Source organism: Tetrao urogallus (assembly GCF_951394365.1).
Source record: "Tetrao urogallus genome assembly, chromosome: 5".
NCBI lineage: Eukaryota > Metazoa > Chordata > Aves > Galliformes > Phasianidae > Tetrao > Tetrao urogallus.
The window spans coordinates 46,597,025-46,611,021 of NC_136818.1; the positions used below are offsets into that span (position 1 = coordinate 46,597,025).

General features: G+C 44.3%; 2 protein-coding genes across 2 annotated transcripts; one reads left to right on the plus strand and one right to left on the minus strand.

Annotated features, from left to right (window-relative positions):
- Positions 1 to 4,063: 4,063 nt before the first annotated feature.
- HIF1AN (hypoxia inducible factor 1 subunit alpha inhibitor) lies at positions 4,064 to 10,154 on the minus strand (the record flags this gene model as incomplete). The annotated part of the gene is made up of 8 exons (XM_079535245.1): positions 4,064 to 4,108; positions 5,158 to 5,268; positions 5,503 to 5,566; positions 5,963 to 6,069; positions 6,573 to 6,718; positions 7,722 to 7,870; positions 8,672 to 8,922; positions 9,987 to 10,154. The coding sequence occupies 8 exons, from the start codon at positions 10,152 to 10,154 to the stop codon at positions 4,064 to 4,066; spliced, it is 1,041 nt and encodes a 346-aa protein (XP_079391371.1).
- Positions 10,155 to 10,388: 234 nt separating this feature from the next.
- Positions 10,389 to 13,248, plus strand: NDUFB8 (NADH:ubiquinone oxidoreductase subunit B8; the record flags this gene model as incomplete). The annotated part of the gene is made up of 5 exons (XM_079536287.1): positions 10,389 to 10,488; positions 10,628 to 10,754; positions 11,013 to 11,112; positions 12,161 to 12,316; positions 13,017 to 13,248. The coding sequence occupies 5 exons, from the start codon at positions 10,389 to 10,391 to the stop codon at positions 13,107 to 13,109; spliced, it is 576 nt and encodes a 191-aa protein (XP_079392413.1). The 3' UTR covers positions 13,110 to 13,248.
- Positions 13,249 to 13,997: the final 749 nt, after the last annotated feature.

Sequence of the window (13,997 nt, forward strand, 5' to 3'; positions counted from 1 at the left end):
CACCCCTCATCTCCACCCGTGTTGGGCTGTCCCGGCATCAAAGCCATGTCTGCACCTGATGTCATAGCTTCTCAGTTTTAACTCTGATCCTGACCAGCTGGCTTCCTGGCCTTCTCCTCCTCCAGGCACCCGGAGTGCTAGAAACCACAGAGGGGTTAAAAATGTACACCAGTCTACAACACCATGCTTTTATATTCTTACAGGAAAAGTCCTGCAGATATGGCCTACAAGGATTAAGAAATGTGTCACTCTTCTTCAGAAAAAAAGGATGTTTTTTCAAGAAACAGGAGAACTGGGGAGCAAAATAAAATATCACAAGGTAATAAAAACAAACAAGACTAAGAATCTGACCTGTTTTTCAAATGACACAGTTCTGATACCTCAATTTCTTCTACTTCTTTGCCTGAAACATTTCTGAGCTTTATAGTACCAGCTGTGCATATTACTCAAGAGATATGCACACAACAGAAAGACTATAGCAACAAACAAATGCAGGCAACTATGCCCAGTGGAAGAGAAGCAACTGCTATTCAAAGAGGTGATGATCCCAGCAGGCACAGCAAGGAAGGGAGAATGCTCATGCTCATAGAAAACACACCCGCTAGTCTTTTCTACTCCCTCCACATTTAAACTGTCCCTCGAGGGTGCGAAGAAAGAATGAATGTTACAGAAGCCCAGGGTCAGGCAGCTGTCTCTCTCTTACCACCCTCCAACATCCCTATCCTCTGTTCAACTCTCCACTATTCTACTACACATTAGAAATTTGTTCTGATTTAGCCAAGGCTTTTTCACTGATGATGCTGAGATCACTGTGGTGTTATTACCACCAGAAAGTAGTCCACATCTTCAGCTCATTGAGAGTACTCTACCACCCACAGCTGTGTGCCTCTGCAAACAGGAAGCCTTTCATTCACTAAGATTACCTTGACCAAAGTATGAATCACATAAAGAACCAAAGAGAGAACAAGATACACATAGGAGAAGCAATTGATAAAGAACTCATTACACTAATAGTACAGTTTGCTCCTTTGGTCCCATCAGCGACCAGAGCACAGCAATACCACTCAAGTCATCAGGAAAGGAAATTCGTTGCTTCCCTAGCAGTATACGCAGTCGATAATTTGTTGGTACTTGGAAGCTACAAAATTGCTTCTGATAAATTCTTTGTGATACTAAGCAAAGCATTGTTGGCAACAATCATATGTAGGAAAAAGACAACTCACCCAACTGGTGATAGGGCCTCCAGTTACAGAACACCCCCTCTCAGGAAGTAGCCTTCATCCAGGAGATGCTCTCCTTCCAGAGGCTTGCCCTTAAATGAGCCCAGAGAGGGCCCAGCACCCACTCGTTTCAGCCAGGTGGGAGGCACAGTTGAATTGCTTGCACCTGTGCTTCCCAGGCTGGCCACTCCCCCCCCCCCCCCACACACACACCAGGTGCTCAGTTTAGGCTGTGTCTGAACAGTTCCCTTACAACAATTTTTAAAGATTCCTTCTTATACCCAGCTTTCCTGTCAGGCTTATGGGGACGAGCTTGGGGTAAATCATGAAAATGCAGTTGGTAATGCTGTCGTGAAGTTTCTGAGACCAGCAGACTTTACCAGCTAAGAAAAAAAGTGACATTATTAGACCAAAAAGTAACTCCCTATGTACATCCCTTTATGCAGCTTTCATATACAGTCACTTATAAAATAGAAGCCACACAGTTCTGTTGTTCAACATTGGTTGTATTTAAGAACTACACTTCAGAAGGTACCGTGTGTTTGTCACACCCCACCCCCTGCACACACGCACCCCTAGCAGAGAACACACACAGCTTCCCAATACCATGGCAAGGGGCATTGAAAGCACAAGGTGAAAACGGAAGGGGAGAGTCAGTCCATCAGTGCATTGTAAATGAGCTTTCACAAAGTCAAGTGCAGCAAAAACTGTTCAGACACTTTAAAAGTTAGACCTTTGGCAAACAAAAAAGATCCTAAAGTTACATATGTACCATTCTCTCTCTACATGGGACATGAACTCCCACCCTGAGCTCCAGGAATTGATGGTGTCTAACAAGTAGTACTGGAGACTACTGTGTGATAAATAAATAGCACAGAGATGGGATTTCATTTGAGCATCTTTCAAGCAAGGGCAGAGACTTCCCAGATTCCTGGGAAGGCCTTCTTTTGGGCCAGTCAGCAGACTAGCCTTTTTCCCCACCTGCCCAAACACTAAGCATTGAGAAGCATCCAGGTGAGCAACCTTCATTTGGCAGAATCTGCAACAAGTAACACGGCAGTCAGACTATTCTGTGACATGTACATTTTCTAAACAAGGGCTCTGTAGCTGCCAGTTACACTTCATTTGCTCTGACCTGCAAGCAGCCATAAAACTAGCCCCTAGAACCTCCAGTTCAATAAGTCTATCACCTTTGTGCAAGAAAACCTCACAGCTCGTGGTGCATGAGCTATCTCTGCAAAAGATGAGGCCAATGCCAGAGCACTTATCGAGCAGCATCTTCTCAACACTTATCGGAATCCTGTGTCAGAATAAGACCTGAAGAAAGGGGAAAGTAATGGGAAGTCTCAACAACAACAAAAAAATCCCTCACTATTTTCTTTAATGAAAAAAATAGCTTCTCCCATCTATACTCTTAGGACCCATTACAACTGCATTAGATATACAAGTCCTTGGCACTATCTCCAAATCAGGAACAGCACTGCAGTGCACTCTGGGCAATAAAAAGCCAGCCTCCATATGAGCCTAAGGTGTTTGGCTTTTTTGTTTTGTTTTGTTTTTTGTTTTTTGTTTTTTTTTGCAGCAGAGATGGAAGAAAGCAAAATGATTTTTTAGGGTGACTGCTGAGAACTCAACCAGAAGCTCCTCTTATTCCTCTGCCCCAGTCTTGTCACTTCCAGCCATGCCAAGTTCCAGAATGCAAGAAGGATTAAGATAAACTTAATTACAATTAAACAGAAAGCCCTGACCTCTTTCAAGTGACTACACAAGGAAGGGAACATCACACTGGCATGGATTAAACTGATGGACAGGAACCATACAACATCACACAAACATGCGTGCAGCCACACACACTCGAGTTTTTGCAGGTTTGGTAAAAAGGGCAAAATGTCTGAGGAGCTGGCATCCCTGATGGGGATAAAGGAGACTTTGTACCTGTCTGACACTGTATCTCTATAGTCTCTCTCAGCACTACCACAGAATTTTTTTTTTTCAGACATGGCTTGATCAGTCAAGACTCAAAGACTGGCCTGACATTTATCTATCTCACTTCACAATTCTTCATCCCCTTTTAAAACACTGCAGCTTAAGAGTGGGAGAGAAGTCTTCACTCCCTAAAACTGCTGTCAGATTGAAGGTTTATCTAGACTCCTACAACAGACACTTGGAGAGCACAGGAATTGGTGCTCACATACTTGATTAATTCACTTTCACCTCTCTACCCTGTACAAAGTCTCAAGCACAGATGTCTTGAGTTAAAGAAACTGAATCATTTGTCCAGTTACTCATCATACAAGATCATTTCACTTTTTCACCTCTGCTATACAAAAAGGTGCCAGAGTTGAGCACGGACAGGTCTTCTGATAACAAAGAACTGTGAAACCTGTCACTTTCCATTACATATCCACTGCAGGCACCAACATGTAAACCCAGCCAAGAGGCCCAAACCCCATGAGGCTGAGGAAACACAATCGAACCCAGTTCCCCTTCAAAGTCTTCTTCAAATGCCTGAAAATCCTGAAGCAACATCTGAGTGCCAGAAGCCATGCTTCTTTTTGTGGCAAACAGAGCAGAGGAAGAAAAAAAAGTTAGTGAGCATGAATCCAGCTTCCAGTAAGTGCAGACTCTTTCTTGGGAGGTTCAATCAGATGACAGTGGAGGATGATCGGGGTACTAATGGTATTGCAGTTCCAGTAGCCCCCTTTATTGTAGTGGGGCAGGGATAGGGATGGGCCAGGAAACCCATCAGTCTGTTAAGTGCTGCGTGCAATACTAGCTCTCAGTATCTTCCATTGCTTGTGAACAAAGCAGCTGCAACATCAGTCACCTGGGCAGCCAGGCATTTAGTCATACCGTCCTTTAATCATCATATTCAACAAGGGACCCACCTGTTGAAAGCAAAAACACAGTTAGACAAGATAGTTACAGAGAAGAGGCAACTGCACAGCATGCTCCTTTCACATCTAGACAGTTTAAGAGTCAAGTGCCCAAGCGCAGAGGATATCAATATTCAACTTCAGATGCCACCAAAATACTACATGCATAGTATTGGTTTGACATTTTTTCCACTTCCCTGCATATGATTTCTCAGAACACGCTATGAAAAACAGCCAACCTTCATCAGGGGTTGCTTTTTGCATGTTAGAGAAGGGATATTCTTCACAGCTAAATCCACTCTGGTCGCTGGAGTCACTTGGAAGGCAGGCTAGTACAGCTTTCAAGCAAGACCACTCCTATTTCTCAGCACTGCCTGTTGGGAAGACCTTACGCATGCTACAGTAGCAAGACAATTGCAGGGGACAGGACTGACCTCACATTATTGAACTAAAGAAGAGTTCCTGCACAGTGGTAAGGGATACAGACTATGAAAGCATTTATATTCATATCCAGTATTTTCACTCTCAGATCAACATGACATCTTCAAAAGCATATATCAGTACTTCAGTCCACTGTTTTTGAAATATCAGTTAATTAAAATTGGGGGGAAAAAAAGTAGAGATGACTGGGATTAAGGGGAAAGCACACAACTATGGAAGAGTTATTTCCAATTTAAGAGATTTGGACTCAGCAGGTAAAAACAAAATCATTTTTATTTATATATACTGGATATTGTTGCTGCAAGGAGACTTACGATAGCTTGGGAGCAACATTTTCTTGATACTGCGCAAAGCCAAAGTACATCTTTCTCCTTAAAGCTGAACAGTTATTCCATTGCCTGCAGTTTTCCTCTATAGAATTATAATTTAAGGAGTTTGCACTTTTCAAGCCAAGAAGAATTCTGAAGACAGCACAAAGAACCAACTACTGCAGAAGAGTAAAGCTGTGTTCTCCTACCTGTGCTGTGACAACACCTGCAGAGCCAAATAGCTTGTACCTTAAGTTTTGCATTAGCCTACAACCATTTCAACAGCAGCAACTACTTGGTTCTCATTTGTACCTCTTGTGGACTTCCTAAGGCTTCTCCCAACATCTTCTCAATGTTTCTCATTATCGCCACTTTCTGATGAGCCTTTAATGGATATTCAATTCTCTTTGGGGTCGGGGCACCCTGAAATACCAAAAGTAGCTCACTGCACGCTTACTGAATTGGCAATTAATTCAACCTTCTCCCAGCCACTCAGCTCTTCACACCACATGAAACAAACAAAGTAGTTTTCAACATTAAAGCACACAGTTTGTTGCAAAGAAGATCTCACAATGACAGCACGTGCCAACAGAGCTCTATTTGAAACAGTCGTCTGCAACAGAGATATCCAAGGTGTAGGAAGGTGCTTGTACTCACCTTGTACCAGAAGTTCACAGTGATGGTAATCCCACCATTCAGGAGAGACTCGATGTGGTGCCACCTGCATAGAAATATCAAAAGGAAAAAGAAGAACTACTGAGAAGATATTTCTACAGCTTACAGGCAGATCGTTTGGCTGAATGAATTCAGACTGCACTGGACAAAATTGGCCCTATACCTCCAGCATGAAGAACTCAGAACTTCTGGAGAACTCCTTTATTAAATACAGATCATTTTCTTGCACATTAGTAGAGAACACACACAGCAAGGTAACATGAGGAAGAATTATCACTCTCATCTTAAAGCAAGGAAGCAGGCTGGCCCAAGATATAACAGAAAATGACATATTTGCTGGAAGAGGCAAAGCAAAATTCTCCTAAGAGCCAGCCCAAGAGTTTAAAGAAAACTTTTTAACCCCGACTTGTTGGTCACTGCGCAGTCCCTCCATCTTTCTTACCAGTACATAGGGATGTACAGCACATCCCCTGGACCCACCACCGTCTCGTAGCCAACCACACTCCGGAAATTTGGGAACTTCTCATAGTCAGGATTGTCAAAATCCACCTAACATAACAAAACATTAAGATACTTAGCAAAACTTCCTGCTGTGACAGTCCTTATTTGGCCACAGAATGAAATTCCTCCCTATCTTTCTTTCCTGGCTTTTACAATCCCATTTCCATCTTAACTCCATAGTATGCTCCTGCACATCCAGAAAGTACTACCAACTCAGTAAGAGTCCTGAAATTTCTCTCCATGCAAATCTATCTTTGGTCAAGTGATCTATGAATCAGAATAGAGGAAGCAGCTGCTGAAGACCAGATGTGCTATCAGTGAGAGAAGTTGATAATCCTAGTGCTTGCAAGTCAGGACCACACACAAACAGAAACACCTCCTGTCCTCCCATCTATACTCAGTGTATCCAATAGTTAACAGATCTGAGCACAGGTGCTGCAAAGCTCAGAAGCGCTATGCAGCTTTAACTGTAATACAGATTCTTTCCACACAGCATCTTCACAAATACCCTTGTTCTCCCATGGAGCAGAAAACAGATCTGCAACTCTCACCTGGCTCTGTCTGTCACACGGGTGGTGCACAGGATAAGGGTAGAGGCATTCAAACTGATCAGGAGGAAAAAGGATACACCTCTTGTAACCCTTAATCTGAGCGAAGAAGTTCTGCTGCTCATCATAATGAGCTGGTGTCACATTCCCTATACAGAGAGAAAAGATAATCAAGACACTTCTGTGCAGTTATGAGAGACTGAAGCAAGTTCTATTCCTTGCTGGAGACTGTAAATACTCTTCCACATATCAAGAAAACTAAGAAAGGAAAATAACTCCAGGAACATTACAATCTGATCATTTTATCAGTCGGTCATTACTGAACAGTTGTTACCCCACACACAATTGCCATGCTGAATCCATATTCAGCAATTTATGCTCTGCAGGATTAGGATTTCCAGCTTGTCTCCATGAACAGCAGATGGCAAATGTTTATGGGAAGCTTTTTCATAAGTTAGTCTGTTTAGCTGAGAATTTTTTATAGTCAATTCTACAACTTATTATTAATCTAGAGAAAAGGAGTTTAACAGCCCGATTCCGAGAAAAGTCCTAGTAATTCTGCAAGAAAACAAGTAAACAAACCTCCTTGTCATTTGGGCTTCATAATGCAACGCCCTCCTACTGTCTCAGGCACTGATTAACGGTTACGAAGCTTGACTATTATTACCAGATCTTAAATATAATCAAATCTTAAAATTTGATTATATTAAAATACAGTAAGTCATTTTATACACATCTGTTTTTTCCTTTAGGGTAGACATTGTCACTTCTAATAGAAGTCCAGAAGGCTAACTTCGCTCATCTTACAAACTCTTAGACTGCAGACATTTTAAATCTATGGTATCTGAAGTATTCAAACAACAACCAGGTCTCAAAATATGATCACAATAATCACCCTGTAGTATCAATTAGAGCCTTTCCACAAGCAGAAGATTACCTCCAGGCATTCCCAATAAGCAAGCTATTCATTTTGGTTTCTTCCTTTTTATAACCTAAGCTGTGACAACAGTCCCATTCCAACTGAAAGCTTTCAATTGCTTGCTGGGGAAGAATGCTTAGGAACTAGCTGAAAATCCATCTGAAAGACTTTCAGGAACTCAAACACAGAGTTGCTAATCAAATCTTCTCCCTGACTCATAAGAAGCTACTCACCTTCCATGCCAATGAGCAGCAAGTTAGAAGTCAGTTGACCCCAGCCACGTTTCCCCTGCTGTTTGTTAATCCAGTTCCAGTTGAAGCCAAGGAAATCCACCACAATCTTCCTTCCAACCGTGTCATTCAGAGTTTGCTGCAGGTAAAGTCTGTATTTCCCCAAAGACAGGCACGAAGCAAATATTAAGCTTTATGATGAACACAGAAATGCATCTCCACATCTCTTAAGAAAGACTTCAAAGACAAAGAAATATAACCCCTAGAGATTTTGTTTTAACAGCACTACACATGGCTGTGAAAATGAATGGCTTCAAAAAGACCCCACAGTTTGCCAAATGGTTCCCTGGTACACAGCAAAGCAGAATACAATTCCATATGAACAACCAAAGGGGGAAAATTGGAATTTTAGATCAAAAACACCACCTCACAGGTGCAGGAGGAAGAAGCCCTAAACAGCCTGGCTCACAAAAAAACTCACAAATAATCCTCAGATAGATGTTTGCACTGTAAGTCATCTGCAATGAGCTAGAAACGTGCAAAGGCTCAGAAAATCCAGCATGTTTCAGTATCAAGCTGTTTGTTTTAGGCAGACATCACCTACAAACACACAGCACACAGTCAAGTTTTCCTCATCTCTGTAAGAAAAAGTTAAGACAATTTACCTCAGTATTCTATGAAAAGGTTGAGTTCTATAGCCTCTACCTTTTTATCCTCACAGCTCCTCTACCAATACCACAGTTTGTCAAAGTCAAGTGATGCACAAGGCCTCCTCTAGTTTCATGAACTAAGGGCACGTATTTCTTTAGTAAGCTAACACAGCTGCTGTCAAATGGCAGCTATGCAGGAAATGCCTATAAAAATGAAGTTTGAAAGGCTTTTATCACCAGCTCACACTAAAATGTACCCCGTGGAGACCTGAAGAAATGGGGGAATTTCTACCTATCACTTACCTCTCAGCACTCCCTTTTTGTTGTATTTCTTGAAGTCTGTCCACAAACTCAGCAAACTTCATCTCTTCCCTACTTGACTTAGGTTTGAAATTCTTAAAATTGGCCATCTTCTTTTCATCATAGTACAAAAATTTGTGTGTACTGGCACTGTACACTGAGAAGTCCCCATTGCCAATGTTTTCCTGGAGGTAGTCCAGGTCCCACTTCAGGGCAGGATAAACCAGATTTGTATCCGTCAGCACCACTGGCTCCTGGAGAGAAACAGGAAGTTCAGTGATTCAAGGATCATTTAAACTTGAAAACTATCACGTTTGTTACTGCAGCTCTACAAACTCTCTTTTAAAATTTATAATTGGAAAACACACTTAGAGCAATGACATGCCTTGGCCTGGAGAGAAAAACACACAAAACACAACAGGAAGTCTTAAATAAGTGGTGGCTGCTCCCACAGCCAGCTCCTAGTAGCAACAGGACAGATTCTGCTATCTATTTAGCTAATCTCTAACATGGGAGGTTAGGCAAACAGAAGCTGGGGACTGTTTCAGATTTGCTTGGCTCTGTCACGTAGCAAGGAAACAAATTCTGCCTCATCATTTCCACTCTGACAACTAAAGGGTAAATACTGGCAAAAAAAAGTAATTCTAAATCCAGAGAAAGTGTTTATTGCTTTTTTCATGGAGAAAAACTGCAAAATACAACCATCCAAAACCTGAGATTATAACCTCCCTTCTACCCAAACAACCACTAGAGAAGTAAGGCAAAAAATGTTATTTGTCTCCTCGTCTACAAACACTAAGAGTCCTAAACAAGAACGACACCAGCTATATTCTCACACTGTGCAAACACAACACCCCTTCCTGCTGGACTGCTGGCCCCAAACCTGGCAATCTTACCAAACTCTGAGCTTGTCCTCCAGAACCAATAGCAGAGCAGCCACTGCAATGCAAACTTCACATCTGCGGCCACACTCACTTCAACAATAACTGCATGCACACGGTTTTACACAGTATTTCCGTGATTTCCGCTCAAAAAACTGAAGTAAATAAAGCAAAAGCTCCTATACGTACAAAAGCCAAGGCTGCAGCACCAGAAGGAATAATAACAAATAACGGAACCGGGAACCCGGCGGGCTACAAGTCCACACGGGAAGAGGGCAAGCGGGGCACACAGAGCGAAGAAAGCGGCAGTCCCGAGGGACGAGTCGGGAGGCGGAACGGATAGCACAGGCGCCAGAAGAACCCCGTAGCCCATAAGCTGCCCCGCGGGCTCCGTTCCGCACGGCCGGAGGAGCAGCGCCGCCCGCTCCCAGCCTCACCTCGTTCTCGATGAGCTCCTCGGCGCGGGGGTCGCTGTGGCTGAGGCGCGGGATGGGCCGCGTCTCGAAAGAGTAATGGCGGAACTGGGAATCGCTCCAGCCAGGCCCCGCTGGGCCGTCCCGGCACCCCGCCGCCGAAGAGGAAGAGGAGGAAGAGGCCGCCGCCATCACCGCCTCGGCCGGGGAACCCGGAACTAGAAAACCGGAAGCGGAAGATGCCCGCCCACGGCAACGCCGGAAGCGAAGGGAAGGGCACCACGGAGACGGGAGGTGGGAATAGAGGCTAACGGCGCCCCCCTGCGTTGTGGTGGTTCTGGGGGAGGGCCGGCCCCGGCTCTCGCTTTTTCCTCTCTTCCTTTCTGTCCTTGCCAGCCACCGTCGGCAGCGCTGCGCGGCGGGGCGATGGCGGCGGCCGGGCGCGGCGGTGTCCTCTGGCAGCAAGCAGCAAGTTGGCTGCGGGCAGCGCGGGCCGCCGCTGCGGCGCCCTCAGGGGCACGGGCGGGTAAGGGGCGGCCGGGAGCGGGGGGCCGCGGCGGGATGGGCGGCTGCGGCGGGATGGGCGGCGTCCTTGAGGCCTGCGGGCTGTGAGGGCGCCGTGCCCTTCCCGGCCGGGCCTGCGCCCACTGACCCGCTCCGTCTAGCTTCGGGTCTGACCAAGGATCAACTGCCCGGGCCATACCCAAGAACGGCGGAGGAGCGGGCGGCAGCCGCCAAGAAGTACAACATGCGAGTGGAGGACTACCAGCCCTACCCTGACGACGGCTTCGGGTGAGTTGGGAGCCCCTGCCCCCTGCGGCCGGGGTCTGGCTGCAGCCTGCTGCACTCCTCACTGCTGCGTGCCTGTGGGCTTGGAAGCATCGCGTGGGTATTGCAGCGGTGGGTGTGTTGGCGTAGGTGTGTGTTCAAAAAGATATATGTGCACGTGGATCCATATATAGATATGTATACGGATATATATTATTTGCCAAATGTGCCAAAATTAATACAGATTTCTCAAAGCTGTGGGATTTTGTCTGTTTCTCACAGGTATGGTGATTATCCCATGCTCCCTAATAAGTCCATACATGAGCGAGACCCCTGGTACCAGTGGGACCAGCCAGATGTGAGGCACAACTGGGGAGAGCCGGTGAGAACACCTGCAACAGCGTTCAGCATCAGTGCTGCTGTTACTGAATGGCATTACGTGGGCATCCTTATTGTGCTTGCTTTGTTATTCCTTGTTCAAACACATCCACAAGCACGGGGGTGTTACACACAGTGCAGGAACAGTCAGAAGTAAAGGCTGTGACCATCAGGAGAAACCTGCTCAAATAAAACATCTGTGTCAACTTTCATTATCCTAAGCTCCTCAAGCTCCTGGTCAGGAGTAAGCACTTCTGTTAGTATGTGGCCTTTCTGTGAAGGACTGGAATCTAGCTGTTATTATTGAGTTGGTAGTTGACTTGAGCTCTTTTTACTAGAAGTGGAGTTTATATAAGTTTGTGATGTAATACATCATAGTATAAACATGCAAGAGCTTACTAGCATGTGTATCACAGAGTAGAGTTTAAAGTCTACGTTGCAGTGTCTGTAGGAAGCACCACATAGAAAACCTTGTGATTCTGTATTTTTGTGCTGGTCAGCACATGAAGGCATGTATAGGTAATGCTGCCCTTAAGATGGGTGAGATTTTTAGCTGTAAGAACTGGCTCTTGTTACTACTTGAGGTGGCTTCCTACTGCCCTTACCCTTAAGGAGTAACAGCAGGTGCTTTACCTACTTTGAGGAACCAGCTTCCAAATAGCAGGTGGTTGCTTCTTTGTTTGGAATGCAGCTGCTAATTCTGTTCAGATGTGTGACTGATCTTTCATAAAAAAAAGGGTCCCAGTTTCTACCATGACTTCTCAACTGTGCTGGGGAATAAATCTAAAGTGGAGTGATTATGCATATAAATAAACATTGCTCCTGTCTTATAATTAAGCATGATTGCCAGGTATGAACAAAGGATGGAACTTGGAGCCTTGTTTTACCGTAAGCAATTATTGCCTCTGTGGCTTTATCTCCACTTGTGTGGTGGAGATTAAAGGTAACTTCTAGCAGTTTTGTGATTGAGAATGTTGTAAATAGTTCTAGGTAAAAGCAGCTTGAGTACTGCTGGTAAATCTGTATCCTTCTTTGTTCTTTTTATTCTTTAGATGCACTGGGACTTTGACATGTATATTCGGAATCGTGTTGATACATCACCTACTCCAGTTCCATGGCATACTATGCGCAACCACTTCCTGATTTTTTTGGGTACCATGCTGGTCATGTTTGCTGTTGGAGAGATCTATCCATCTTACAGGCCTGTGGTGAGTGATACTCTTGGGCAGAGGGAGGGAAAATAGCTGTGCTGCTTGTCACTGCTGATGGCCAAAAGAGTATTTTCTGCTGCAGTTGGGTGAGTGTGGATGTGAAACCCTGCTGGCAACAAGAGATACTTCATTCAACCTAAGTTACTCTGTTGGCTGGCTCAGTTGAGTTCACAGGTTGTTTCACAATGAGCAGTTCTCATTTCCAGGGAACTAATTTTTAATTTTCTTACGGGATCCATCCTTTGGTCTAGGCTTTCTACTGCCTGTGTGCCCATGTGCATGAGAAATGCCTTTTTCCTCTTCTCTAGCCCTGTGTTTTTCATTCTCTCCAATGACCTGCATCATTTTGAATACTACTGATAAATGAGTCTGATCACAAACAAGCAAACAGTTCTTGCAATGCGTTATCCTCACACTGTGAGATGAACTGTTGGTTGATTAAATATTTCCCTGTTGAAGGGCTTGGGTTTTTGCAAAAAAGAACCCAACCTCTAATGTCTGAATTTCCTGATCTGATATTTCTACTGAAGCAGTTACAATGAAATTTAAGGAGTGGCTGACATGCCTTCTATTTTAAGGGGGAAAGGTTAAGGGTCTTAGAGGAGACTGAGGGGGAAGTTGAATGAGATGTTTTCTCCTTACCTCCTAAGTTGCTTGTTTGAATGTGGTGTATTTGCTGCTGTTTTTGTCTTTGCAGGGACCGAAGCAGTATCCCTTCAATGATCTGTATCTGGAGAAAGGAGGGGACCCCAATAAAGAGCCACCAGTTGTGACGCACTACAAAATCTGAAAGCTGCTGGAAGTGCTTTTTATCCTGCACTAGCTCTGCTGGGGCTGGCATCTTCTTTAGTTTTCACTGCAGCATAAGTTAATGCTTGTTCTTCAACATTGAACCACTAACTGTAGTGAAATATATCAATGATACCTATTGTGCTAGTTGTTGTCTGTTGTTTTAAAAAGGTGAAGCAGTGGCCAATGGAATTAAATGTTATTTGCCTTTTTTCTAGACAGGCTATGATGTGGGGCAAACTTCCAGCTTATAAATATTTTTGTAGAAGGTATATTTGTTAAACCTGTTTATGTTGAAGATACTGCTTGTTACTAAGTGGCTTATTGGAGATACAGCTTGGAATTGAACTAGATCATATAACTTGATGTGAAATGTCTGGTCTGGTAAGTGTAAGTGCCAGATTTCGGGAGTCTCATTCCATGCGAACAACTGTCCTTCCTCAGTGGGATTTGGCTTTGATCTTTTCCTGCTGTAGATGACTTTAGTGAAGCCTGCCAAAAAAAGCTAGCAAACAAACCCAGCTCTGGCCTGGACTTCAGGTCTGAGAGCACAGGTGCTCGAGCTGTGTGCTACCCAGCCTGAGCTCAGGTAAGGGCCTCCTGTGGTGTTATTCCCTGTTTGATTGGGAAAGTTATGCATAGTTTAATTAAGCTCTTTTATTTTCTAACTCCACCCTTTGCCATAAGCTTTTCCCTCTTTGCTAAAGGGGGCAATGCCTTCCACATAGGTGTGTGATAGAAGTTCCATTTCCCTGCTCTGCTGTCAGCACCCTGCTGTCATTCAGTTGTGTGCATTAAGGGAAGCGGACATTTACAGGAAACGATTTGCAATTACCAGTGTAAGAAAAGACCTCATAACGGCATTCTAAAGGGCAGTTTGGTCTCTGTG